This window comes from Pagrus pagrus (assembly GCF_965226575.1).
Source record: "Pagrus pagrus genome assembly, chromosome: 21".
NCBI lineage: Eukaryota > Metazoa > Chordata > Actinopteri > Spariformes > Sparidae > Pagrus > Pagrus pagrus.
In genome coordinates, this window is record NC_140208.1 from 26,211,935 (window position 1) to 26,237,547 (window position 25,613).

At 40.3% G+C, this 25,613-nt stretch overlaps 1 protein-coding gene and 1 long non-coding RNA gene across 14 annotated transcripts in view; one reads left to right on the plus strand and one right to left on the minus strand.

Moving 5' to 3' along the window:
- The window catches only part of ryr2a (ryanodine receptor 2a (cardiac)), a 333,069-nt gene that overhangs the window by 101,905 nt on the left and 205,551 nt on the right, over positions 1-25,613 (minus strand). For all 13 annotated transcript variants that reach the window (XM_084342544.1, XM_084342552.1, XM_084342553.1 and 10 more), the window contains 10 exons: positions 25,245-25,465; positions 19,142-19,232; positions 18,414-18,554; positions 17,981-18,144; positions 17,692-17,770; positions 3,994-4,083; positions 3,451-3,588; positions 3,251-3,328; positions 1,154-1,229; positions 632-755 (listed from right to left, as the gene is read on the minus strand). In XM_084342544.1, the coding sequence (XP_084198670.1) occupies positions 632-755; positions 1,154-1,229; positions 3,251-3,328; positions 3,451-3,588; positions 3,994-4,083; positions 17,692-17,770; positions 17,981-18,144; positions 18,414-18,554; positions 19,142-19,232; positions 25,245-25,465 (1,202 nt within the window). The remainder of the gene's footprint in view (positions 1-631; positions 756-1,153; positions 1,230-3,250; positions 3,329-3,450; positions 3,589-3,993; positions 4,084-17,691; positions 17,771-17,980; positions 18,145-18,413; positions 18,555-19,141; positions 19,233-25,244; positions 25,466-25,613) is intronic.
- On the plus strand, positions 12,213-13,574 carry LOC311250667. Its single transcript, XR_014621307.1, has 3 exons — positions 12,213-12,640; positions 13,140-13,205; positions 13,323-13,574. It is a non-coding gene; the product is annotated as an uncharacterized lncRNA (long non-coding RNA).

Consider the following 25,613-nt stretch of genomic DNA (forward strand, 5'->3'; position numbering starts at 1 on the left):
TGATACCCACTGGATATTTGTGCATCCATTACAGAGAGTAAGTGGGTCAACTGTACACAAAATCTCAAAGTCGTAATTTTTAGCTGTCACTGGGCTAGCTAGCCAAACAGTTTTGCTCTCCTTATACTCTCTGCGGTATTTTTGGATAAACACATCCCAGTCCATCGTACTGGAGATGGAACAGGACTTTGGCCCAGACGTATTAGCAAACATATTAGCAAGCATATTTTGTGAAATTCCATACTGTCCCTTTAAAGCAACATTATGTAACTTTTCTACCTTAAAATAACAGCTTCAAAATCATCTGATGGTAGAGTGTTTTGTAACAGGATGAATGTTGTCTCTGTCACAGCCACTCCGCCACTCACTTGTTTCTGCACCATGTATCTTCAGTGAGAGGGTAGGATCACAGTTTTCAAGACATAACATTTTTATGACTTTTCTTTGTAGTTAGCATCTACATAATGTTGCTTTAAGCTTGTCAAAACAAACCCAGAAGACATAGACACTGTTGCACAAACTGTTAAGCAAATATCGCAGCTTATACTTGAGTTCAACCAATCAAACTAATACAAACTCTTGCTCTACAGTACATCCAATCAGTGTGTAAAGTGTAGAGCCTATTTCCTACCTGGACACAGTGTAACCATTGATCTGGAGGAACTTGAGAATGTCTTGTGCTTTTTCTCTGTCTTTGGATTTCTCTTTGGCAGTCAGTGTATCATAGGGAACCAGCAGAGGATGGTTTCCTCCACCTTTAGACAACAGCAACACAGCAGGATCAAGAACGAAGATAACAGGCTGACACAGACAGGACCAGTATTTGTTTGAGCACCCTTTTCAATGGTCAGCACACTGAGCCTCAAACGCATTCATACTTAGTTAATTGTATATGTGTCCTTGCTATCAGTTCTGAGGAAATTAGTGTATTTTGCTTCGTTAATGATCTATATCCTAGTTCAAATGCACAGTTGAACAGTTTGTAATGAGTGGAATAGCACATTTACACTGCTAAAATGCAGACTATTATGTCCAAAATGTATGCTGAAACTCTGGTCTGTGTCTTTGTTTCATCAAATAATGGCAACAATACAAAGTTGGTGGTGATGGCAAATCAGGAAAAACACTGTGTGTTGATGTGTCTTATATGTACCTTTGGCTTCCAGCTCCATTTTCTTTTTCCTGGCCCAGATATTATGATAATTTTCTGCAAGCAGCTCAGCCATAGACTGGACAAACACAATGTTAAACACATCTGGCTCTGTTACACTGCACATTTCAATTCATCTAATCATCTACAACATCTTCTAGTGGTTTTAACGATATCACTAGTCTCCCTTAGTGCTACAATAGCCCTGCATGGGGAAAAGTCCATGAGGGCCTTCAAATAGTTCTGTCAAAGCTTTGAGGTGTGTTTTTGGCTCATTATCCTCATTATGAATACTTCTCCACAAAGGTCAAATCGGAGGGTGGAGCATGTCTCGAAAAGTGGAGTGATACCTTTCCTTGGTCCAAGTTGAGACAATTCTGTGCAGGAGTCAAACTACAGAGGAGGAACAACAACCTTGAATCTTCCCACCAACATGTTTCACTGTGGGTTTGAAACTGATATCATCTCAGTCTAACTTGGAATTATTCATAAGTACTCTAGGAATGTGTTTTAGAGTTCTATACACTGACCCCTTAGTAACCTTAAGCCTTGATTTGACTTCATACTGCAGCGGGATAATGAGCCCAAACACACCTCAAAGCTTTGCAAGGTCATTCTAAAGTTCATGAAAATGTTTCAAAGATTCAACTTTTTTACTTGTATTGTGTTAGGCTTATATTATCATTTGTAATGACAAGAAAATAGTATTACATTCAAAACAAATGCAAAATAGAAGTATTTTCACTGGTGGTCTCAGACTTTCTGACCCTACTGTATATACAGTATATACTAGGGCTGTCACAATATCAGATATTCATTGATGATTACTGTGGCGACAAGGTTTCACGATAACAATATTATATAGAAAATTATGAAAAATTCCTTTGTATGGTGTTTGGCAACCAGTGTTGAGGTGAATTACCACCACCTATTATAATAAAGCAAGAACAGAAAGAAACATCATATGTCTATTCTAAACATGATATCAATACTTCATTTTTTGAATATCATTCTAATATTGGCCGCGTTTCCCAGATTCGTTAAGAAGCTCTTAAGTGCTAAGATCTTCTTAGGAGCGCTCTTAAGAACGCTGTGAAAGAAGGATGTGTTTCCCAGAGTCGCTCTTAGCTTAAGAAAATCTTTCACTAAGAAGGAAATGTAAGATCGAGCTGACCCACTCTTAACAGCCTTCTTAGTGACCGAATGCTCAGTGATCAAGCGCGTCAGGGAAATTTATATCCTCCACTTTGCGAAATAATAAAACAATGCTCAGTGTTGAAATGCGCTCATAGCTGCGGACCACTGGCGCAAGAAAAAAAAATAAGAAAATGGTAGATGAAAAAAAACCTTTTTATTGAATTACACGTTTAAGTTTTCCACAACATCTGCATATATGAGTTTATAGTACTACACATAAAAAAAACAACAACCCTGTGGCATTTCACAGATATCAAGGGAACAGATGTATTAAACTCAGCTGAACCTCATCCAGAGAGGCTTCCCCTGCTACTCTGCGTTGCCAAAGTCTGCGCGTGTGAGAAACCATGGCTGCAATACAGCACATTCTCGCTGCGAACCAACAGCATCGCTGTGCGTAAAGCCAGACGGTTTACATAAATGCATACGTGCGTCAGCACTTCTCCCCACTGGACCTGCTGTCAGACCGGGCTGTCCAGGCAAAGTACTGGCTGCCCCGTGCGGAGATCCAACGGCTGTTGGATCTCTTTGCCTGGACAGCCCGGTCTGACAGCGCACACACACACACACACACACTTATGCGCTGATAAAGAGGTGGGTGATCGATTTGCCTGGCATCGATTGATTCAGCACAGCAGCACCGCGGTGGACAGCTCCCACTAAGAGCTTCTTAAGAAGCTTCTTTGGCTTGATCTTAAGGTTCTCCTAAGAAGGCAGTTAAGAACGCATCTGGGAAACACACACGCATCTTAGCGCTCCTTCTTAGCCGAACCCTTCTTAAGCGCCTTCTTAAGTCCTTAAGAACGATCGAATCTGGGAAACGCGGCCATTATCGGTTATTGTCAATACCAGTTGTGACACCGTTATATACTGTTTTCTCCTCTTGTGCATACAGTAACCTACCTGCATGTCTCTAGACAGTGTAACATTGCTCATATCAATGGGTCTGGGGCTGAAGGCTGGAGCTCCTTCAAAAGACAGCTGAAGAAAACAGGATATATATTGGTGTCACTTTCTACATAAATACCCAAAATGTAAATTCATCTTTTATGGTGTGTGTGTATGTAATTGGTGTGTATGTGTCACTGTGTGTTTGTGTATACCTGGCTGGCCTGTGATATCCTCCTGGACTTGTTGTGGAGGCTGGCAGGGTCTCCCTCTCTAATCCTGTCGATGCTCCAGCCCCACGCCAGCATGGTCTTCAGAGACTCTCTGACTGGCCAGCAATATGCTTCTTTATCCTGCAAGATTATGATTAAATTTTAGACAAAAGATGAAAGCGACTCGATGTTCACAGGGAACCTTTAAGTAAAGCTACCACCACAGTAAACAACAGCTTTGGCCAACAGTGGCTCAAATTTGACATGCCTATTTGACCATAACACTGGGTATCCACAACTATTCCAGGCTAGTGGTAAATGATACACCAGAATCAGGATTCCACGGCTGAACCTGGCCCAAAGCGGTTACCTATAGAACCTATCCAAATCATACAGCCATAAATTGGCCAGATTTAGCTCGCATTCGGTGATAATGTGTAGTAGCACAGCTATATGCAAAGACACTCAGTCAACTGCTTAAGTTAAAACTAAATTAAACATTTCATGAAAACATGAAGCCAGACTCAGACCGCTGCATGCTCCTACCTTCTCAGTGAGGCTTTTGTATGGTTTCAGTAAGGTGTGGCTCTTGGAGATTTCACACATCTGTTCCCCAAATGACCAGCCATTGGAAAACTGTAAAACACACAAGATATATATTAAAATGTATGTACAATCCGGGTCCGGGTATGAAAGTATAATCCGTTTTTCTGTCAAAACCAAAAAACGAATAAACGGAAACAGCGCCCCTTTTTTCCTTTTTGAATCAAAAACGAAAAAAAAAAAAAAAAAATTCGTTTTTCGTTTCTTTTTTTTATGAATATGACGGCGAATATGACGCCGGACAGACCGGAAGCGGAAGTGAAGTGTAAAACCGTCAAAATAATAGTTTAGAGTGCTGGCGCTAACTTCTTAGCGTATATAGGACTACCATCCTCTTTCTACACCATATGGTTCACATTTATTTTACTTCTGTGAAACTATAACAGCTGGTTGTTTGGAAGAACGTGTTAGGCCTATAATTATAATTTTATGCAGTTTATTCGACAATGCTGTAAACCAACAGCCACGCCCATTCCAGGAGGCTATCATGGAACTGATCACTGTGTCGCGGCAGCAAGGGTAAAGACAAAAGGAAGAAAACAGACAGCTGTTGCTATCGTTTATTTTGTTTAAATGGGCGAAGGTTAATGTGCAATGCTCAGCTGTCAGAAATTAAAAGCTTGCCTCATTGTCATATTTGGCTGTGATCACTTTTTTGTAGGCTATTCCTCACAGCTCTCCATTAAATCAACCTGCTCCTCCCGACTGAAATGAAGTGATCACAGGCGCAGCTCATAACCGCCGTGACACCAGTTGGGTCTGTCCGGGGATTTAGTTTTTGTTGAGCCGCATCATGAACACAGAGCCTGGCTGTGTTGGCCATCATCCGCCGTGGTAGCACTGAGGTCTACTATTCATGTAAAAACTGCGCCACCCTGTGGCTAAACAACTGCACTTAAGTCATAAGTTCTCATTTTCAAAATCATTCAAGACAGTCTGGCTGCAGACCTGCACTGTCAGGACACCTAGTCTTGACTGTGGGTGACTTGATAGATGTTCTTAATTTAGGCAGGGAATGTAAAGCCTAGCTAATAGTAAAGTTTTTCCACAAAGTGCATTCACACACTTGGCTAAAATTATAATTATAGGCCTAACACGTTCTTCCAAACAACCAGCTGTTATAGTTTCACAGAAGTAAAATAAATGTGAACCATATGGTGTAGAGAGAGGACGGTAGTCTATAATATGCTAAGAAGTTAGCGCCAGCACGCTAAACTATTATTTTGACGGTTTTACACTTCACTTCCGCTTCCGGTCTGTCCGCCGTCATATTCGCCGTCATATTCATAAAAAAAAGAAACGAAAAATGAAAAAAATAAAATTTGCAAAAACCAAATTTTGGCCGTCATTTGGTTTTGTTTTTTTCGTTTTCTCGTTTTTTGATGCTGACAGCAAAAACCGTTTTTCTGTTTTTGATTCAAAACGAAAAAAGGAAAAAGGGATGCTGACCCGGTCCGTGACCAAGGTATGTTTTATCAGTCTGTTTTCTAGAAATAATTGACACAAGCAGAACCCATTAAACAAGCCGTTTTTTCGTTTTGGGGCAAAAAACGAAAATCAAAAGTTCAGCTCGTTTTCTTGTTTTTTGGTTCTCACTTACAAAACAAATTTACCACTCAATATTTTGTTTCCGTTGGTGGGCGGGTCCTCTGACTGGCTAATGTGCTTCCTTGCCCTGTGCTTTTCAAAATAAAAGTTCTTCCGTTTGATAATGTCCACAAAAATATTGCTGCATTCAACTTTCCAGATGTTTTGTTGACTAGAGTGGGAGAGGAATCAGGTTGTTTTACTGTTTGCTGTATTAAAGAGACGCTGCATTAGGTTTCAAGTGACGAACCCAGTTGAGAACTTCAAAGTAAAAGTGTGCTACTGCTGCAAAATCTGTCTTTGCTTTTGTTTTTTGTGTTTGGAAATTACTTTTAATGATGTTAACTAGATCTTATAAATGGCCTAAACACATCAAATTTGTATAAACCCTATATAATATGACTTGAAGAATCTTCTCTGCAACTATTTATGTAGTCAGTCAATGATCAAACTAGTAGCATGAATATGAATTACAGTCCAAGCGGGTTAGGCAAGGCAAGGCAAGGCAATTTTATTTGTATAGCCTGTTTTTACAAACAGTTTGTCTCAAAGGGCTTTACATAGCATGAGCATCATAACAACATCCTCTTCCCTTAAACCCTCACATCCACTGAGGAAAAACGACCAGGAAACCCTTTTAACAGGGGAAAAATTGGAGAAACATCAGGGTGAGCAACAGAGGAGGGATCCCTCACCAAGGACAGGCAGACGTGCAATAGATGTTGTATACGGACATGAAAACAGTTTATAACGGAAAATATGGAAAAACATGGAAATGGTTGACAGGAGCTGAAGAAGGCAGCTTCTGGTGGGCAGGAAAGGCAGGGAGAGCAGGACAGCTTAATGGGAGTAGTGGGTGGCAGACTGGGTCGTGAACAGGGAGGGCAGGCTGGCTGACCCATGGAGAGAGCTGGTTCCACAGTAAAGGAGCCCAGTAACTGAAGGCTCTACCTCCCAGTCTGTTTTTAGAGATGAGTAGAAGTAAAAGTACCTGTGTAAAAAACGACTTTGGTAAAAGTGAAAGTACTGATCCAAATATCTACTCAAGTAAAAGTAAAAAGTACAGGCTCTGACACGTACTCAAAAGTATTATTAAAAGTAAAAAGCATTTCTATTGCACAATTCACTGCAAAGCGAATAACCACACGATAATTTATCTGGAATCCATTTCATCAATGTTATTCTTTGAACAAACATTGTTCACTTAAGTTTACCTGCCAAACACAAGATGTATCCTAATGTACTTTACTATAGTCAATCGTAGGCATTTGTATTGTACACTTCAGGTTTACACATCTAGGGCTGAAACGATTCCTCGAGTAATTCGAGTACCTCGAATACAAAAAATGTTCCGAGGATTTTTTTTCTGCCTCGAGGAATCGTTAATTTAATTGTAGTTCAAGCGGCCGCACGGACTACTTTCAATGTGGCACAACGTGCTTACGTCACGTACGCAAGGGAAGACCGGGGAAGAAAGGAGGAGGAGACGGAACGACCCAAGATGGCGCCGTGAACACACTCTCTGAATCGAGCTCTGCTACCAAAAGCTAATTCAACGGTGAATAACTTTTAATAGAGAGCCTGCCTCTGACTAAGAACTGTTACGAACGTGTTCCGTTCCAAGTTGCAAAGAACATTCGTGAAAATATGCCGAATTTGGGTACGGACAAGAGGAAAGTGCGCGACGACAAGGCGGGAGAAGTTAGCAACGAAGCAAAATCGGCTAACAAAGCTAACGTCAACCGTAATATTCTGATAGACAACTACCACGGTTATGCGGCGAAAGAAGGAATGAAAATCAGCGTGATGGATGAAGATGACTTCCCCAGCTTGCCAGTTACCCCAACTAAACCACCTCCCAGCAAGAAAGGTAAACAAGATACTGCCGGCAACGCCATGGAAACTAACTTTGTTGACGCTCCAGAGTGTGTCTCCTCACTTGCCCAGCTAATTAACACCCGGTCCGACAAGCTTGAATCACTGATTCAGGAAAATAAAACGGGGATTACGGACCTGAAGAAACAAATCCACTCCATTTGTGAGGATGTGAACGCAGTGAAAGGTAAAGTTGCTCAAGTTGAACAACTTTACCATGAAGAAAAAAAGCGTACCGGCGTACTGGAAACACGGATCACAGACCTGGAAAGATATTCTCGTCGCTGGAACCTGCGGCTCAACGGCATTCCGGAGACAGTAGAGAACCAGCAGGTACGGTTGGAAGTGATTAAAATCTGTCAGGCCGTCTTGCCAGGAGATAAAAAACGACTACCAGAAGTGATTGACACCGTCCATCGCCTCGGTACAAAGAATCCGAAGGGGCCCAGAAGCGTCATCATTCAGTTTTCGTCCCGGGTTCACAGGGGAGCTGTCTGGGCAGCTGCCAAGAACTCCCGGTACCTGCGCGACCATGGTCTGCGTTTTGCTGAAGACCTCTGCCAGATCGACAGAGAAAATAGGAAGAAGCTGTGGCCAGCGGTGGAAGCTGCACGAAAGGAAGGAAAAGTGGCTTTCTTCGTTGGAGGTCGCTGCTTTATTGAGAACAAGGAAATTTTCCCTCCACAATGAAAAATGAATCTGTTAAAACTGATATGAAGGTACTCAACACATTAACCAAAAATTAGTCCTTCGTTCTAGCAAAAACCAAGGCACTTTTTTTTCTTTTTTTACTCTAAATGCACTTTCTCGAACTGTTAACCTGTGTTTTATTATCAGTCTGTGCATTTGGCCTCTTTTATTTTAATATGAGAAATGACTACGCTGTCCAGATGAAAATGCTTGCAGCTTCTATGGACTTCTTCATTTTGTTCCTGCTTTTTGACCACAAGTGCCTAAAGAAGGTCCTGAACATTTTACGAACACTACATCCCTTCTTAGTTGAGATGAAGCCCAGTTGTTAACTTTTCATATTCTTGTTCATTTTTATGTTCACCCACACTAAAAGAGGCTTAAAGGCCACTTCATTTACGCTAAAAATCACACAATTGTGACTGTTTATGGTACAGTTCTCGATGGTACCAGAATAGTTTGTGGTAAGTTACTTGCGACTTAACTGTCTCCTGCTTGTCTAGTTGTTGTTGTTGTTTTTTTAATTTGTTTTTTATATATCTCAAACTGTCTTTATCTTTTTTTTCGTTAAATGCCAGGGGTCTAAGGGATAATGGGAAACGCAAAGCTTTGTTTTTATACGCTAAAACATTTAAAGCAGATTTTCTCTTTCTTCAAGAGACTCATTCCACAGCTAATGAGGTTAATTTCTGGAGGTCACAGTGGGGAAATGATATCTGGCTGTCACACGGATCAGAACACTCAGCAGGTGTAGGCACTCTAAAGTGCAAGGTAACATTCTGCACTCAGATACTGAGGTAACATTCTGCACTCAGATACTGATATTAATGGTCATTTTGTATGTCAAGTGATTGATTTTAACAAGATTATTTTGATTATCATTAATGTTTATGGATATAACACTAAAGTAGGAAATGAGAACCTGTTTGACATCATAGAACAAAAGTTATTAATATGGTTAAATAAGTTCCCTAATGCCTTACTTTTAATAGGTGGGGGTTTTAATGTTGCTCTTGATAATGATTTAGATAGATGGCCATCAAGACAAAACAATAATGAAAGCTGCCATTTAAAGCTCTTCGTGCAAAGATTTGATCTGACAGATATTTGGAGAGAAAAATTCCGACTGACAAAGTATACACATGGTCTAATAAGACGGGATCCTCCCAATCCAGAATTGACTATTGGCTGATATCCAGGAGCTTTAAAGAGAACACAACAGTACAAATTATGGCTACACCATTAACAGATCATAAAGCTATACACATTATCATCCCCCTATTCCCCTCTGCTTGTCATAACCGTTCTTCTTATTGGAAACTGAATAGTTCAATTTTAAACTATGAAGATGTAAAGACTGAAGTTAGAAGACTTATTCGAAAATACTGGAGTGAGGCTCAAATTGACAATAAATATTGTAGCAAGTGGGAACTTATGAAATTTGAAATTGCCAAGTACTTAAGAAAATATAGCTCTGATCTAACCAAACGGAGAAATGCAGAGGAGGACGAGATAATATCCACCATAACCTCCCTCTCTCAAAAGCTCCCGGAATATCTTTCTACGAACGAAAAAGAAATTCTCACTGAATATCAGAATAAGCTTGACAACTTATATAAGCTCAAAGCAAAAGGCGCCTTTATCAGATCGAGACAAAAATGGATGGAGGAAGGTGAGCGAAATTCTGCCTATTTTTTCAGGTTGGAAAAATCTCATTCCAAAACTAACTCTATCCAGCAACGTGATATGTGATAACCCCAAGCTAATTGCTACATATTGTTCGAACTTCTATAGCAAGTTATATACTTCTCAATATTGTGAAAAAAATGCATCTGCCTTTTTAGACTCTGTTGTGGTGAATAACATTAATGATGCAGACAGAGATTTGTGTGATGCTCCTTTGACATTACAAGAGATAATTGATTCTATCAGTAGCCTCAAACACAACAAGTCTCCTGGTGTGGGTGGATTCACCTCCGAATTTTACAGAGCATTTGTGGAACAATTAGCCCCATTCTTACTGAAGGTTTTCACAGAAAGCATAGATAATGAATCACTCCCCCCAACACTAACTCAAGGCTTAATCACACTTATTCCGAAGCCTAAAAAGGATGTAATGCTTATCGATAACTGGCGCCCTATTTGTCTTTTAAACAATGATTATAAGGTGCTAGCAATTGCTTTTGCCAAAAGGCTCAAACTAGTTTTGGATACTGTCATAGATGAATCACAGTCTGGATTCATGAACAACAGACACATATCTAACAATATAAGACTGGTTTTAGATATGTTAGATTATTCTGATTTAATCTCTGACAACAGTTATATCCTATTTTTAGATTTCTATAAAGCCTTTGATTCTGTTGAACACCAGTTTATTTTTAGCGCTTTAGAAAAATGGTTGGTTTTGGGCATTTTTTTAGCCAAGCTATTCGAACATTATACGCAAATAGTAACTGCTCTATTAAATTGAGTTCTGGCACAACCCCACGTTTTGATGTCAAACGAGGAATTCGACAAGGCTGTCCTATCTCCCCTTATCTTTTCCTCCTTGTCACCCAACTTTTAGCCGTCTATATTAAATCAAGCACTCTGAAAGGCATTACAGTAGCAGAAAAAGAAATCGTTATTAGTCAGCTAGCAGACGATACAACCATTTTTTTAAAAGACTCCTCTCAAATACCTCATGCTCTAAATATAATTAATGTGTTCTCTAAAGCCTCTGGTCTATACTTGAATGTAAACAAATGTGAGTTATTGGCAGTGAAAGACTCGGCTACTCGCTCAATAGCAAACATCCCTGTCAAAGGTACTGTGACATATTTAGGAATTTCCATCACTAAAGATCAGAAAGCCAGAAATGATTTAAATTTTATCCCGATTATAGAAAAAGCTCAAAAAAGATTTAATCTCTGGCTGCTAAGAGATCTATCTTTGAGAGGCAGAACTCTAATAACAAAAGCAGAAGGAATATCTAGACTTACTTATGCTGCCCTCTCATTACATATCGAAAGTAAAACCATTCAGTGTATAGATCAGATGTTGTTTAACTTTTTATGGAAAAATAAAACGCATTACATAAAAAAATCTGTTGTCATAAACACATATGAGAATGGGGGTCTTAACTTTTTGGACTTTGTTTCTTTGTATCAAACAATTTCTGAAAAAACAAAACTCAATATGGAACTGTATCTCCAATCATATTTTTTCTAAATTTGGTGGTCTAAAATTCCTCTTAGTGTGTAACTATAACATAGAAAAAATCCCTATTCGTCTCTCCAACTTTCATAAACAAGTACTGCTTGCATGGTCAATGATATACAAGCATAATTTTTCACCACACCGTTACTCTATATGGAATAACAAAGATATACTTTACAAGAACAGATCTATATTCTTTGGGGAATGGTTTAGCAATAATATTATTTGGGTAAGACAGCTATTCAACAGCAATGGTGTTTTGTTTTCTTATGAGGAGTTTCTTCAATATTATGGAATACCAGTTACTCCTAAACAGTATGCCATAGTTTTTGATGCTATTCCATCTGGTGTACTCATGTTATTCAAAAGTAATATATCTATTTCTGTACTTGATGCTCCCTTTACTGATGTAACTGACTCACCAGTTGGTAAAGTATGTTTTAGCCCATCTTCTAGTAAGAACAATCGTAAAATTCGTGCTCTTTTCCAATGTAATATCACCTCTGTTTCTCCTGTAATATTTCATTGGAATAGTCGTGTAAATAACTTATGTTGGAAAAAAATCTGGTCTCTTCCTCAAAAATTCTTTGTGGTTAATAAAGTGAAAGAAGTGTCATTTAAAATTATTCATAGATGTTACCCGGTTAAATCCTTCTTTATCAAATTCAAATATGTTGATCTTGATCTGAAGTGTGCCTTTTGTGACTCCCATACTGAGACTGTTGTTCATCTGTTTTGGAAATGTGAATATACCCGTAAACTGTGGCAAGATATTTGTAGATTCATTTTAGATAATATCTGCCGTGATTTTGAGCTCCTCTTGCAAAATGTCCTTTTTGGATTTATAAAGAGTGACACTCCAGTTGAAAAAGAATATTTTTTAATTAATCTCATTTTAATTCTTGCAAAGTTTTATATCCACAAGTGTAAATTTGCCAAAGTAAAACCCATTTTTTGTGTTTTCATGAAAGAACTGGAGGTGTATTTCAAGTCAATTTCCTCTGCTAATAACAAGAAAGCTATCAAAACTATAATTCTGTGCTCCCATTTTAATATCTTCAATTCAGCTTAATTTTCACTGCTCATGTCCCCTGGTGTATCTTAATTTTTTCTTTTTTTTTTTCTTTTCTTTTCATTATTATTTATTTCTATTTATGTATGTACAGCACAGCACGTCTTCCATGTTGCAGCATCTCCGCAGAAAACACCCGGACTCGAGCGGAGGACCGGAGACAAGGTAATATTAACGTAGCAAATCAGTGTGATCAACGTTAATGTATTTTACGAACATAAACGCCAGCCTTGCAGAGGGCTAGGTTTTTGTTAATTATGACTGACTACTGTCAAGTTTGTGGTTAGTTTATTACGAGCGTGACGACATGACTTCATAGAGGGTTGATTTAAAATTTAAAAGGACAGCGCTGATGAGTCTAGATGGAAATAAAAACATAATAAAGTTAATTAAGCAGTTGTAAAATTTAGTCAACTACTACGTAGCTGGTCACTGGTCACAGTGTGTCTCACTCTATTGATTATGTGTGTGGTTATTGTGTTCCAATACAGTAGTTGTCTTAATTGTACACTGCAAAAAGACACTGCAAAAACTCAAAATCTTTAAAAAATATTTATCCCTAGTCAGCTGGTGTAAATTCATAAATGCACAGCCATGAACCTACTGTATTAAGTCATTTAGTCATAGTAATATTAACTAATTATTATTTATCTTCTTTTTTCAGTAAATCATCACAGTCTCGGATGGACAAATTTAGGAGCAGCAGTTAAATGATTCTGTACAGCAGGAGGTAACTACATTATTTTTTACATTTGGCTATTAATATGAGATGAGATACATCAGCAGGACTCATTACAGTGCAGTTATTTATAATGAAGTGTTTGTGTGTGTGTGTCTTATTCCATAGGTCTTGATGTACTTCGGAGAACGGCCCCTATCCAAGAGGGAGAACCCACTGTCTTGGTGGGAAAACAATGCAGCGCGGTATCCACATTTGGCACAACTGGCGAAGACTCTGCTGTGCGTTCCGGCAACATCTACACCTTCAGAGCGCCTGTTCTCAGCATCAACATTGCCTCTAAGAAGAGGGCAAGCCTCAGCCCTGACCATGTTGATATGCTTACCTTCTTACATTGCAGTAAAGAGCTCCTTTAAAGGTTTGCTCACACACTCACATACACACAAACGATGAGAGAGAGAGAGAAATAAGAGGGTGGCTGTTGCCTTGATTGGATATATCCAAGTTCCTGTTTTTGTCTCCCCTCCTATATGCCAAAATAGCATCTTGTGTTTTACAGTTGTTATGTACATGTTATGCACAACATAAAGGCTTATTTTGCCTTCTTTCTTTTTTATAAATGCCTTATGTTTTTGATAACTTGAAAGTAATGTAATTTTGTTTATTTTTGATATCTTGAAAGTAATTTAATTTAATTTATTTTTGATATCTTGAAAGTAATTTAATTTTATTTGTGTTTTATTTATTCTTATTTATGTTAGCAGTTGCCTCTTTGGTAATGTTTCAAGACCAGAAAATACTTGCTTGTGAATTTAAGAAATAAAAACAGTTGATTCTAAAAAAGGAAACCAATTGGTCATTCATTATTAAGTGAAATATGTTATTTTCTCTTGTGTATTCATAATTGCTCTTTAACCAAGCAAAACTACGTTTTATCCGATTACTCGATTAATCGATGTCATTTTCAGTAGAGTACTCGATTACTAAAATATTCGATAGCTGCAGCCCTATACACATCACACTTCTGAACATTAAATCTTGGACCGGGACTGGCTACTAAACTGTGGTGTCACAAATCATGCTCGTAGGCCCAACTCTTAATCAACTTTTTTAATAGCACATCAGGCAACAATTGTTTCTCACTGTACAGGTGGTGTGTCATTGTGAGTGGCCAGGGACTACGTATGAAAATACTGTGTCCCTGCCAAATAAAATAAAAATGAAACAAATTTGCACACTGTGTAGTCAGTGAAGCTCAACTGAAAAACCCTTCACAATTATGACGCGTGCTCCTCAGATAACAGTAACTCACTGTTTACACTTACAAGACACATGCTCGACGGCCCTCTCCAAAATATATGCAGTGTTTCCTCTAGGATTTTCCCCTAACCCTTTTTTAGTCTGTACTTCCAGGGAAAGTATGCTCTACTTTCTCACTAATTTCAGGAAAGCATTCTCTACTGGTAGAGTAAGGACACCTCCTGAAGAGTGATCCAACCTACATGTATGAAACCCTCACATTGCTGTACTTAGAGTAGCCTATGGATGGGAAAATAGCACCTGCCATGTGGTTTCTGCGTAATTAAATAATAAAAACATTTAATAACTCTCTGAATGACTCATTATTGTGCATGTAAAGATGTATATTATTACATTACTGCATTGTTTGTGTTTTGTCCTGGGATGACAATACAAGACTTCCATGAATGTGCATTTGAGAGAGGTAAGTTTGCTTTGTATTCCAGCCGGCCTGTTATGAGCAAACTTCTATACTATAGCTCCATTTCATAACATGTTCCAAGTGATACAATTAAGTAGGCTATAGGACAAAGCATAATACATCCCTGGCATGAGTGAAGCTTGCCTGCTGACATGTAAACAAAAATGACTGTCACAACTGCCATGAGCAAAGAGCAAAATCATTTGTTTATAGTGTACAGTAGCCTGCTACTGTACACTATAAACACTCTTTGTCATTGTACAGAGTAGACAATATGATTTGCTTGTACAGCACCTTAAAAAACTCACTGTAGCCTATTTTCATAGGCACACCCAGCCTCGCTTTCAATATAACACACTCGCATTCTGTAATCACTGTCAGTAGCCTAAATAATATGAAAACAATGTAAAATATCTTTCAACAAGAAAAAAAGATTTGTTTACTGTAAATGGATAAAGGTTAACGGATGCGCAATGTTCAGCTGTCAGAAATTAAAAACTAGCCTCATCTCTTTTCATATTTGGTTGTGATCACTCCTATTCCTCAGCTCTCAGCTCTCAGCAGCCCGCGATTGCAGCTCCTTTGATGTGAACGCGCACAGAGCACAAAGCTCAGAGCCGGACAATGACCACCGTCGTGATACAGTTAGCTCTGACCGGGGCTTTAGGTTTTGTTGAGCCGGGTTATGAACACAGAGCCTGGAGATGTTGAGCCTCCTTCGTAGTAAAGCCCTGAGGTCTACTCTTCATGTCGGAACTGCGCCACCTTGTGGCTAAACATCAACTGCACTGAAGTCATCATAACTTCATAAGTTCTCATTTTCAAATGATTATGAATACTATTATTTTTATTTGAAGCCGGGTCAGTCTTGACTGTGGGTGTTGGGGACCTCTGTGTCTGCTAGTGTCTATAATACAGTAATATTTTTGTCAACATTATCAAACGGAAGAACTTTTATTTTGAAGAGCACAGGGCAAGGAAGCACACTAGCCAGTCAGAGGACCCGCCTACCAACGGAAACAAAATATTCAGTGGTAAATTCGTTTTGTAAGTGAGAACCAAAAAACAAGAAAAGGAGCCGTTTTTTCGTTTTTGCCCAAAAACGAAAAAACGAAAAAACGGCTTGTTTAATGGGTTCTGCTTGTGTCAATTATTCCCAGAAAACAGACTGATAAAACGTACCTTGGTCAATTTTGATTGTCTTTTCGTTTTTTGATCTTAAACAGCACATTAAGGCAGATGACAGACCGGAACTGTCTGAACTTCAAAATAAAAGCCCAGTGAATTAAGTTTTAGCCGTAGACAGTAGATGAATGGCCTACAAAAAAAAATCTTCTTTGTAAATGTTGTGTTTTGAGCACATTAATACATAGTCAAAGCTGTGTTTATTTTTACCCATTAGCGACAAGCTCATCGTTTAGTTCATCTTCTCCTCGCTGGACAATGATACTATTATGATTTGTATGCTTGCTGGCGACGGAATGAGTTTCGCAATGGGCGGACATAGGCTAGTGGGATAACTGTAGATTCATTGATAAGACTGTCAGGCACACACAAAGCCAGTAATAGCCTACATTGTTTTCGGCATATAATAATGCTGTGTGACGCTAACACTCAGTTAATGTAGCTACGAACCAACTTCCACTCCATATTTATCCATAAATTGACGAAGACGTCCTGAACCAGCTGTCATATCAATTTGCCGCCTGATCCACCTGTCTGTATACCTCTGTGTACGTTCCACCATGTCATGAGACAAACATGCAAGAAGTCGCGCAGTTTATTGTGTTTAACCGGCGAAGAGCTGTCATTACCCGCGACTATTACGCACGGCGGAGGTGATCCCCTCATCTAAGCTGCCAATTAGGCTACACTTAACAGTTACCACTACAACTCCTGAGAGTGGTGGGACAAGAAGTCCTCTTGCCCTCTTGCGCCTGGGTGTAGCTGGGACGATCAGGACAGTAGAAAAGAACCATAAGGGGGCCGCTGCCACCTGCCAAATATGCCCGGGGTTGGAGATCTCAGGGTCGGATTGAGTCAGCACAGTCTATGGCTATAATTCAATTCATTGGGCTTTTATTTTGAAGTTCAGTGTTGTTTAAGATCAGAAGCGGGAGTGAAGCTGACCTCATCCTCTGCTTCAAAGAGGGACAGCCTGTCGGACAGTCTCTGCTCCGTGTCCGGAGCCCGGTTGGGACCGGAGACGGGCGGCAGAACACGCTGTGAAAATGATCTGACTGAATGGAAGCGAAGCGCTACAGCATGCGCAGCGGAGACAGAGACCCAGCGCAGCGAGGAGAAGATGAACTAAACGATGAGCTTGCCGCTAATGTGTAAAAATAAACACAGCTTTGAATATGAATTAATGTGCTCAAAACACAACATTTACAAAGAAGAATTTTTTTTATAGGCCATTCATCTGTCTACGGCTAAAACTTAATTCACTGGGCTTTTATTTTGAAGTTCAGACACATCCGGTCTGTCATCGGCCTTAATGTGCTGTTTAAGATCAAAAAACGCAAAGACAATCAAAAATTTAACCGTAATTTGATTTTGGTTTCCTCGTTTTTTCGTTTTAAAACCAAAAACCAAAAAACGGAAAAACCAGCCTGAATTTTGGTTTTTTGGTTTTTGGTTTGAAACGGAAAACCAAATTACCAGCTTACTTTCGTTTTCTGACAGTTCGGTTTAAAGGAAAAATCAAACTTACGAAACGTACACGGACCACACGGATTATGTACACATTTCCATAACATAATTACTGAAACATCATTAAAAAAAAAAGGACTATGATGTGACTCGTTGTCTCCTTACCTTTTCTATACACCACTTCTCATGGATGTGCTCTGCATATCTGGTAATGAAATAGTCCAGTTTCTCTGGGACAGTCACACTGGTGAGGGCAGAAAAGAAAAAAACAGATTCATATATGTCAAGACTGAACTGAAACGCAAGTTCCTATCTTTGTAACTTAAAGGAACAAAAATCTGAATTTGGATAGGCACCAAAAATAACTTAAACAAATAAGCATGACCAAACATGTAGACACTTGTTAAGTAGAAATCAAACTTATATCACAAGGACAAAATAAATATGTTTATACTTGGCAGTGTCTGCAGGCTGTGGAGTGAAGTTCCCCTCTGAGTCCATGGACGACTGTTTCTCCATCATGGCCATGTAGTTGGACTCCATGTAGTCTGGAGGGAGAGCTCCGGCCACAGCACTGAGACATGGTAACGCCAGCTTAAACAGCTCCTGGTCATACCGCTACATCGTGAAAACACATGCACAGCACACTCCTTTATACAGTACATCAAAAGACAGCATTGTCATGCTCCCACTGCAGGTTTAACCCTCCGGTTCTGCTGTTACATTTATACACATAGTATTTAATTTCTGCTGTTAGTGGTCTATTATTAAAAACAAAGGGCATAGTGTGGTGTTTAACAAACACCATTGCCAATGAAATCTACAGGTGAAAAATGTTCACAGAAGAGGTAGTGTTTTAAAGTTGTAATCACATTATTGAGCCTTACCTTGCGTGACAAAGCATCAAATATTCCCCAGAACAGTTTCCTGGAGAGATGAAGCTCTTCATCTGACGCGGCTCCAAAGTTTCCCCAGCCTCCAGCCAGGCAGTAATACTTCCAACAGCGCTCATAGTGATTGGTCAACAGCTGGAGAAAGTCAAGAGGCCATTCATTAGTCATCTGTTGGCTTTAAGAACCATTTTCTCAAGGAAAAAAAAGAAGTGCTGCCGATGGCACTCTAGATCAACATATTTTTTAGTAAATCTTAAATCGGAGATGCTGATGCAAAGGAAGTACACTTGTAGAAAAAGCATTGTGTTGTTGACTATGCAAATTCAAATGTGTGTATTTTCTGAATGTGTTGTAGACAATCAAATAAACTTCTCCTAGTCATATTAGCAACACATCATCACAATTTCATGGTGGCCTGGTGAATTATGCCTGGCTCTTTCTGAGTGTTGTCTAAGCTCAGGTAACAGGATACATTAATATGTACAGTGAAGATGGGAGTGTTAAATGAATATTCTTATAACAATTAGAAGAAGGAGATTTTTCTGTATGATTCACATACAACCATACTCAGTACAATGCAGTGAAACTTGTTCACCTTGGGACCAGCTTCCCCTCTCGGCCAGTGCCTTGGTCAAAGGCACTGGCAGGAGGCCTAACCACCATGCTACTTAAACATGTAAAGTCCCTGCACATTTGTTTGAGAAGCACTTTTGAAATCTCACCTTTAGAGGCATCTTGGTGTGTTCATTAAGCAGAGGAACATCAAATACCAGCCTCCGCAGCAGATGCTGCATCATGGAAGGCCTCAGCTTACTGCACATGACACGATCACATACATTAGTTGGTTATTTCACACAGAAGCAGTATAAAAAAACAGTAAACAAAACAAGGGGGAAAAAACAAATGTAAATGAAACAATGAAATAAGAAAACAGAAAGAGAAACTGCTTTCAAAAAATTCATCACAGGAAAATGAAAAGTGAATGAGTGAATGAGAATGTCATGATTTGGAGATTTTGTGTAGATTTTCCTTGCTTGGTATGTTTTGTTTTTGCCTGCGTGCTTCAGGGGTGTGGCGGAGGCTGGGTGTGTCTTTTCTGGAGGGCTGGAGTTTTCTGGCTCGCACACTTGCAGCAAATCTCATCAACTCCATCTTAAATGCTCTGGTCTATTCCTCACTCGCTGCCAGATTGTTTTTGACTCTACTACGTGGTAGATCATACCTTCAAGCCTCTAGTTAATTTTTGTATGCTTGTACCTTTGCTCTCCAACGGACCTAACCCTGTCTCTCCTTGTCTTCTCAAGTGTAAACATCTCCCTTGAGGCTCCAGCCTCATAAGCCACCAGCCTCCACCACACGCACCTCTGCCACTCGTCTCAGTCCACCCCACCGACTCTCCAAGCCTGCCTACCCAAGCTCCACTCTGTGCCTCAACGAGGAAGAGCCAATGCACAGCCACCAAACCAGCTACCCACCTGCCCAGCATTCACCTTAGCTCGACCTCAAGTAACCCCTCTGCTCACGAAGCCTCCCTGCACTCGGCCACTGCCACCTATTCCATCTGCACTATTACCTGACCGTCAATAAAATTCATGAAACTAAAAGTCTCGTTGTCCGCTTTTGGGTCCTGCAAAACTATTACCGATCGTCACAGGGAAATTAATTAATACAAATTAGGGGTGTGCAGAGCAGCCGATATTTGTATCTGTATTTGTATTTGTTGAAGGGGGAAAAGTATTTGTATTTGTATTCGAGTAAAATTCAAAATAGGTGTGAAAATATATATTTTTTTGAGTTACACTTCTAATTTTCGTTATAGTGTAAGTATTCTTTAATTATCCATTATAATAATTATGGATATGCAATATTGGTTGATGTTTTTCCATAAATCCAGCAATGAACATGTAACAAGGAATGTCATTGAAAAGAAAATAACATAACAGCCATTACCTCATCCATGGTTAAACCAACAACTAATAAAATATCATTGTGAACATTATGAACCCCACCACCACCCGTCCTTGTTGGAGGACGTTGAACAGACAGAATAAAAACAAATAATACTTATAAGAACTGTTCTTTCTAATGCACAGAGCTCCAAGAACTAAACTTGATCTGTAAATAATATGACATAGTAGCCTATAGCTAACGGTCATTATGCTTCTGGCCTCTACCTGGTCTTCTTACTAAACTTCACCAACTCCTTTCTTCATTGCCTAAAACCCAACCAAAGCACCGAGCAAAGAATTTTTTTTCCCCCCCGGTCTGCTGTCAGCAGGGTCGCCGGCTGCAGCAGCCTCGCGCCCGTGAAGTGGGCTCAAGCCGCGTTCAGCCGCGCTCGAGCGGAGCGGGGGAGAGAAACAATGTGTATTTCTTTTACTCTGTGGAAGATCTCCCAACGGAGTGAGGGACAAAGCAAGTGGGACAGATCTGCCCAGTCCCTGAGCAGCGCGCGTTTCACAGACAAGCCACAACGCAGAGTGTAAACAACGTCACCTGGTTCAGCAGCACCATGGACAGCTGCAGGGGCGGGGGGTCGGAACAGCGGTGTTTTGACGCCCCCACCCCCGACTCCTGAACGTCACTCACTCACTCATCCGGGCATGTACTGCGGTCTCATGAGGAAACGTAGCTTTTTGATATGATGTTTTTCTTCGAATACAAATATTTTTTAAAGTATTTGTTCGAAATAAGTATTCGTAAAAAACACATTATTTGTGCCTTTCCGAATACTGTATTCGGGTTCGGCTCCACCCCTAATACAAATATAGTGATTAGCAGCAATAGCCAACTTGAACCCAGAGCTGTTGAGAGTGAAGCACAGTTGCAATTAAAGGAACAGAAAGCAATGCTCACAAAATATAGTTAAAATGACTAAACTCTTGGGGGCAGTTTCACAAAGAATGTATAGTAGCTCACGATAGCACCATTAAATGCGCATTTCTTGAAAAAATGCTATCCACCACCTCTCAAGGCCTGGTTAACAAGCTACATTGTGCTCATGATATTATAGTGCAAAGACAGTCATAGCTGATTCTGAGCACAATTTGCCCTTGTTTTGGTTCTGATTGTGATTATCCATGTGGTAATGTATAACACACACCCTATGGCAACACTGGTGTGTGCAGCCCCCGGTAGCTCCTTCAAATTTTGCTCCATTTTTGTTTTCTCACTGTTATTTTTTGGCTTTTTTGCTGAAAAACGTATTACCTTTGGCAGAAATATTTTCAACAGCACTGGAGAAGAAAGGAAAGGTTTGGATAAAGAGCAGCAGACTTTGAGATGATCACTGCCCCTAGCATTGTTCGACCATCTAACCTGACCAGCCAGACCACCCCAAAGAGTAAGGAGTCGGGGTGAGAGTCATGCTAATTCAGCTTGGTTCAAGGCTGCTACTGGCTAATGTCAGGACACAGGAAGAGGAAATGGACAAAAATCGGTCTAAGGCTGGCCAAACAATGTGAAATAAGACTGCTGTGCCCACATCTTTACAGAGACGGGTCTCCACCTCAACATCCTAGATCAAGCTGTTGCATTTGATGGGTGGACCGTGTTCCAGGCCAGCCGAGCAGACTCTGCTGACAATAACAAACCTTTGTGACAAGGCACCCGATACATTATACAGTGGTATGCAAAAGTTTGGGCACCCCTTAGGAAAATCACTGCATCAGTTTGTCACTTGCTTTGCTTTTGAAGCTTCACTTGAACTTCATTTTAACATATGTTATACCTTATGGAAACAGAAACATCTCAGTAGTGAAATTATTTTTATTGGTCCAACAGAAACATTTTTATGTGCATTTAAACAAAAATAGGCATGTGCATAAATTTGGGCATCCCAAAGAAATAATTCCATTAATATTTAGTAGAGCCTCCTTTTGCTGCAATAACAGCCTGTAGACTCCTCCTATAGCCACAGACAAGTCCCTGAAGTCTGGCAGGTGGTATTTTGGCCCATTCCTCCATACAAAACGCCTCCAGTTCAGTCAGGCTTCTTGGCTTCCATGCGTAGACAGCCTGCTTCAAATCAATCCATACATTTTTAATGATGTTAAGGTCTGGGGACTGGGATGGCCATTCCAGAACATTGTTCTTGTGCTTCTGCATGAATTCCTTGGTGGATTTTGAACAGTGCTTAGGATCATTGTCCTGCTGAAAAATCCAACCCCGGCATAGCTTCAACTTTGTGACCGACTCTTGAACATTCTTGTCAAGAATCTGCTGATACTGAGAGGAATTCATGTGGCCCTCAACTTCAACAAGGTTTCCAGTACCTGTGCTAGCCATGCAACCCCATAACATGATGGACCCTCCACCAAATTTCACAGTAGGCAATAAGTTCTTCTCATTGAATTCAGTGTGTTTTTTTCGCCATGCATACCTCCTCTTGTTCTGACCAAATAACTCTATCTTAATCTCATCTGACCACAGTATTTTCTTCCAAAATGCTTCTGGGCTTGTTCAGATGTGCTTTTGCATACCTCATGCGACTCTTCTTGTGACGAACACTCAGGAAAGGCTTATTGTGCATCACCCTTCCAATGAGCTTTTCCTGGTGCAAAGTACGCTGGATTGTGGAACGATGAACAACTACACCATCAGCAGCCAGATGTTCTTGTAGTTCTCTGGAGGTGGTCTGTAGCTTGTCTGTGACCATTCAAAACATCCTTCACCTGTGCCTTTCCTGTATTTTTTTCGGCCTACCACATCTTTCCTTCACAAGGACTGTTCTTGTGGCCTTCCATTTCTGTACTACATTTCTGACTGTGGAGACAGTCCAAACCTTCCAGATAATTTCTTGTACCCTTCTCCTCCCAGTGAGCAAAAAGTGGTCTAGATCACGTCTTTTAGACATCATTTATGGACATCCAAGACATCTGTTATGAACTCCCCTGGGAGATGTGAAGCAGGTGAAGCGTAAGGGCCAGGTGAGGTCAAGGTAGACTGATTCACGTACACAACACAGAAACACATGACGAGATGGGAGGTAGCTCACTTAACCCCGTGAGTGGGTGGAGCTGAGAAACCTATATTACCTGGTCTTGAGGCGGAGGTTGGGGGAACTTCCGGGGATTGGAGACGAAGAGGTTTCCACGAGGAGAGACCAGGCTGGCGACACACACCCACACACCGCACCGGAGTCACACATTAAATGAACTAAGAACCAAGTGCCGAGTCGAGCAACTGGCCGGCGGTGGAGCTGCTGTGGCCGTGTAGCGACGGGGACGCCCTGAGCTACGGCCTCGCTGAAGCTGGTCGCGTCAGGTCGTACCGGGCCGTGAAGCGGTAGCTACGGAGCGGGTAAGTGAAGCAACTCCCATGCTCAGGTAGATACACACACATACAGACAGGTATACAAACTCACGTCTGTGCATTCACTTGAGAGAGAGATAACCACAGGAGCAAGCAGGAGGTTTAAATCAGGTCAGGCGTATTGGTAAACGAGCACGTCATGTACCGATGCAGTCCCGTATGTCCGCGTGTGTTACAACATCTAAAAGACGTCCTGTGGGGAGCCAGAATGAAAGTTTTTCATATGTTTTCTGGACGTTGTATAGACTGACTATTGACATGGCCAGGCCATGATCTGGACGTCCATTGACAGCCAGAATTTGTCGATAAATGACGTTGAGAAAAGACGTCCAGTCAGGCCATAATCTAGACATCCAGAATTAGTTGAGAATACACGTTCATACTGGCTATGATCTGGACATCCACTGACAGCGGAATTAGTCGATAAACGATATATAAACGTCTATACAACATCCACAAAAGACGTATAAAAAACTTTCATTCTGGCTCCCCAGAGGATGTCTTTTAGACGTCTTGGATGTCCATAAATGATGTCTAAAAGACGTAATCTAGACCACTTTTTGCTCACTGGGCTAATTCATTATAATGAATTATCTTATTTTTTAGGTCAGTGGAGAGTTGTTTAGAGGCCCCCATGTTGCCACACTCTAAGAAAGAACCTAGGACAAGCACAGCCAGCAATTACCTATGTTAAACAGCCTTTTTCATGATTGGTTCCACCTGTCTTTGTAATTGAAGGTCTCACGAGCTTATCAAAGCAATTTTGTGCTGCAACCTGTCAGCTATAAATCCCTACAGGTCTTGAAATAAATGCGATTAAAAGGGTGCCCAAACTTTTGTACATCCAATTTTTTACATTTTATTTTATTATAATAAAACTATGTTATGCTACTCTAAGAATTTCAGTCTGGAAAACACTCAAATGTCTACATCTCTGTAGGTAAACAAATCTTGTTGCTGTGATCTTCTCTTATAAAGGTAGAGCAAATTATCATGAAATCTCAGAGAGGTGCCCAAACTTTTGCATACCACTGTATATGTGTTTTAGTTAACACCAAGTCTCTGAAGAGTAATTTTCACTTTAACTGCATCTGGCTTTCTGTGCTGTTGGTAATGAATTGAATGAATTATTTGCACAGGTTTAGAGCCGCCTACAAAAGAGTGCAATTCTTTTGTGAATTTGTTTTGAATTTCTTTATTATGATTTATTTTTTACGTTTCATTCTATAAACCTGGTGTTGTAAAATGACTATAAAAATTAACCTTTGAAAAAAGTTACAGTTTGGCGGAAGTTTATGGATGTTCTGATAAGTTCTAAACTGAATCTTAAATAAGATTAGCTGACACATCAGTTGTTCAGAACCATAGCCATAAATCAGCTAAAATCCAGTAAACGTCTTACAGCCTACATGACCCTCCAAAGTGTTACTACAATAATTTACACTGTGGAATTCTGATAACTCTATAACATGCATTACTGTTTTGCTATCCTCTGTTGTAATCCAATCTTACCCACAAACAGCCAGCAAACACTCCTCTATGGCATCCCTCTGGGCTTTAGTGAGGCAGCAGCCTTTGGACAGGCGGTAAACGGTGTGCAGCAGGGAGTCAATCAGTGAGGCAAACGGCTCCGTACCCGCAAACAGTGGAGCACACTTAGTCAAAAGAGGCAACACAGCTGTACACAGGTACCTGTTGAGGGCAAGGGCCATGTCTGTCGCACTGAGAGCAACCTGACACAAACACAGAGACAGGAGAAGAGAGGTGAGAGATAAGATTGTTTGAATGTGTTAGCATCTTTGGTCTGGGAATAATGTGCATTCAAAGGGTAGTGGGATTAAAGAGGAGCATGGTGTGTTTGTGTCTGAGAAAGACTAGAAG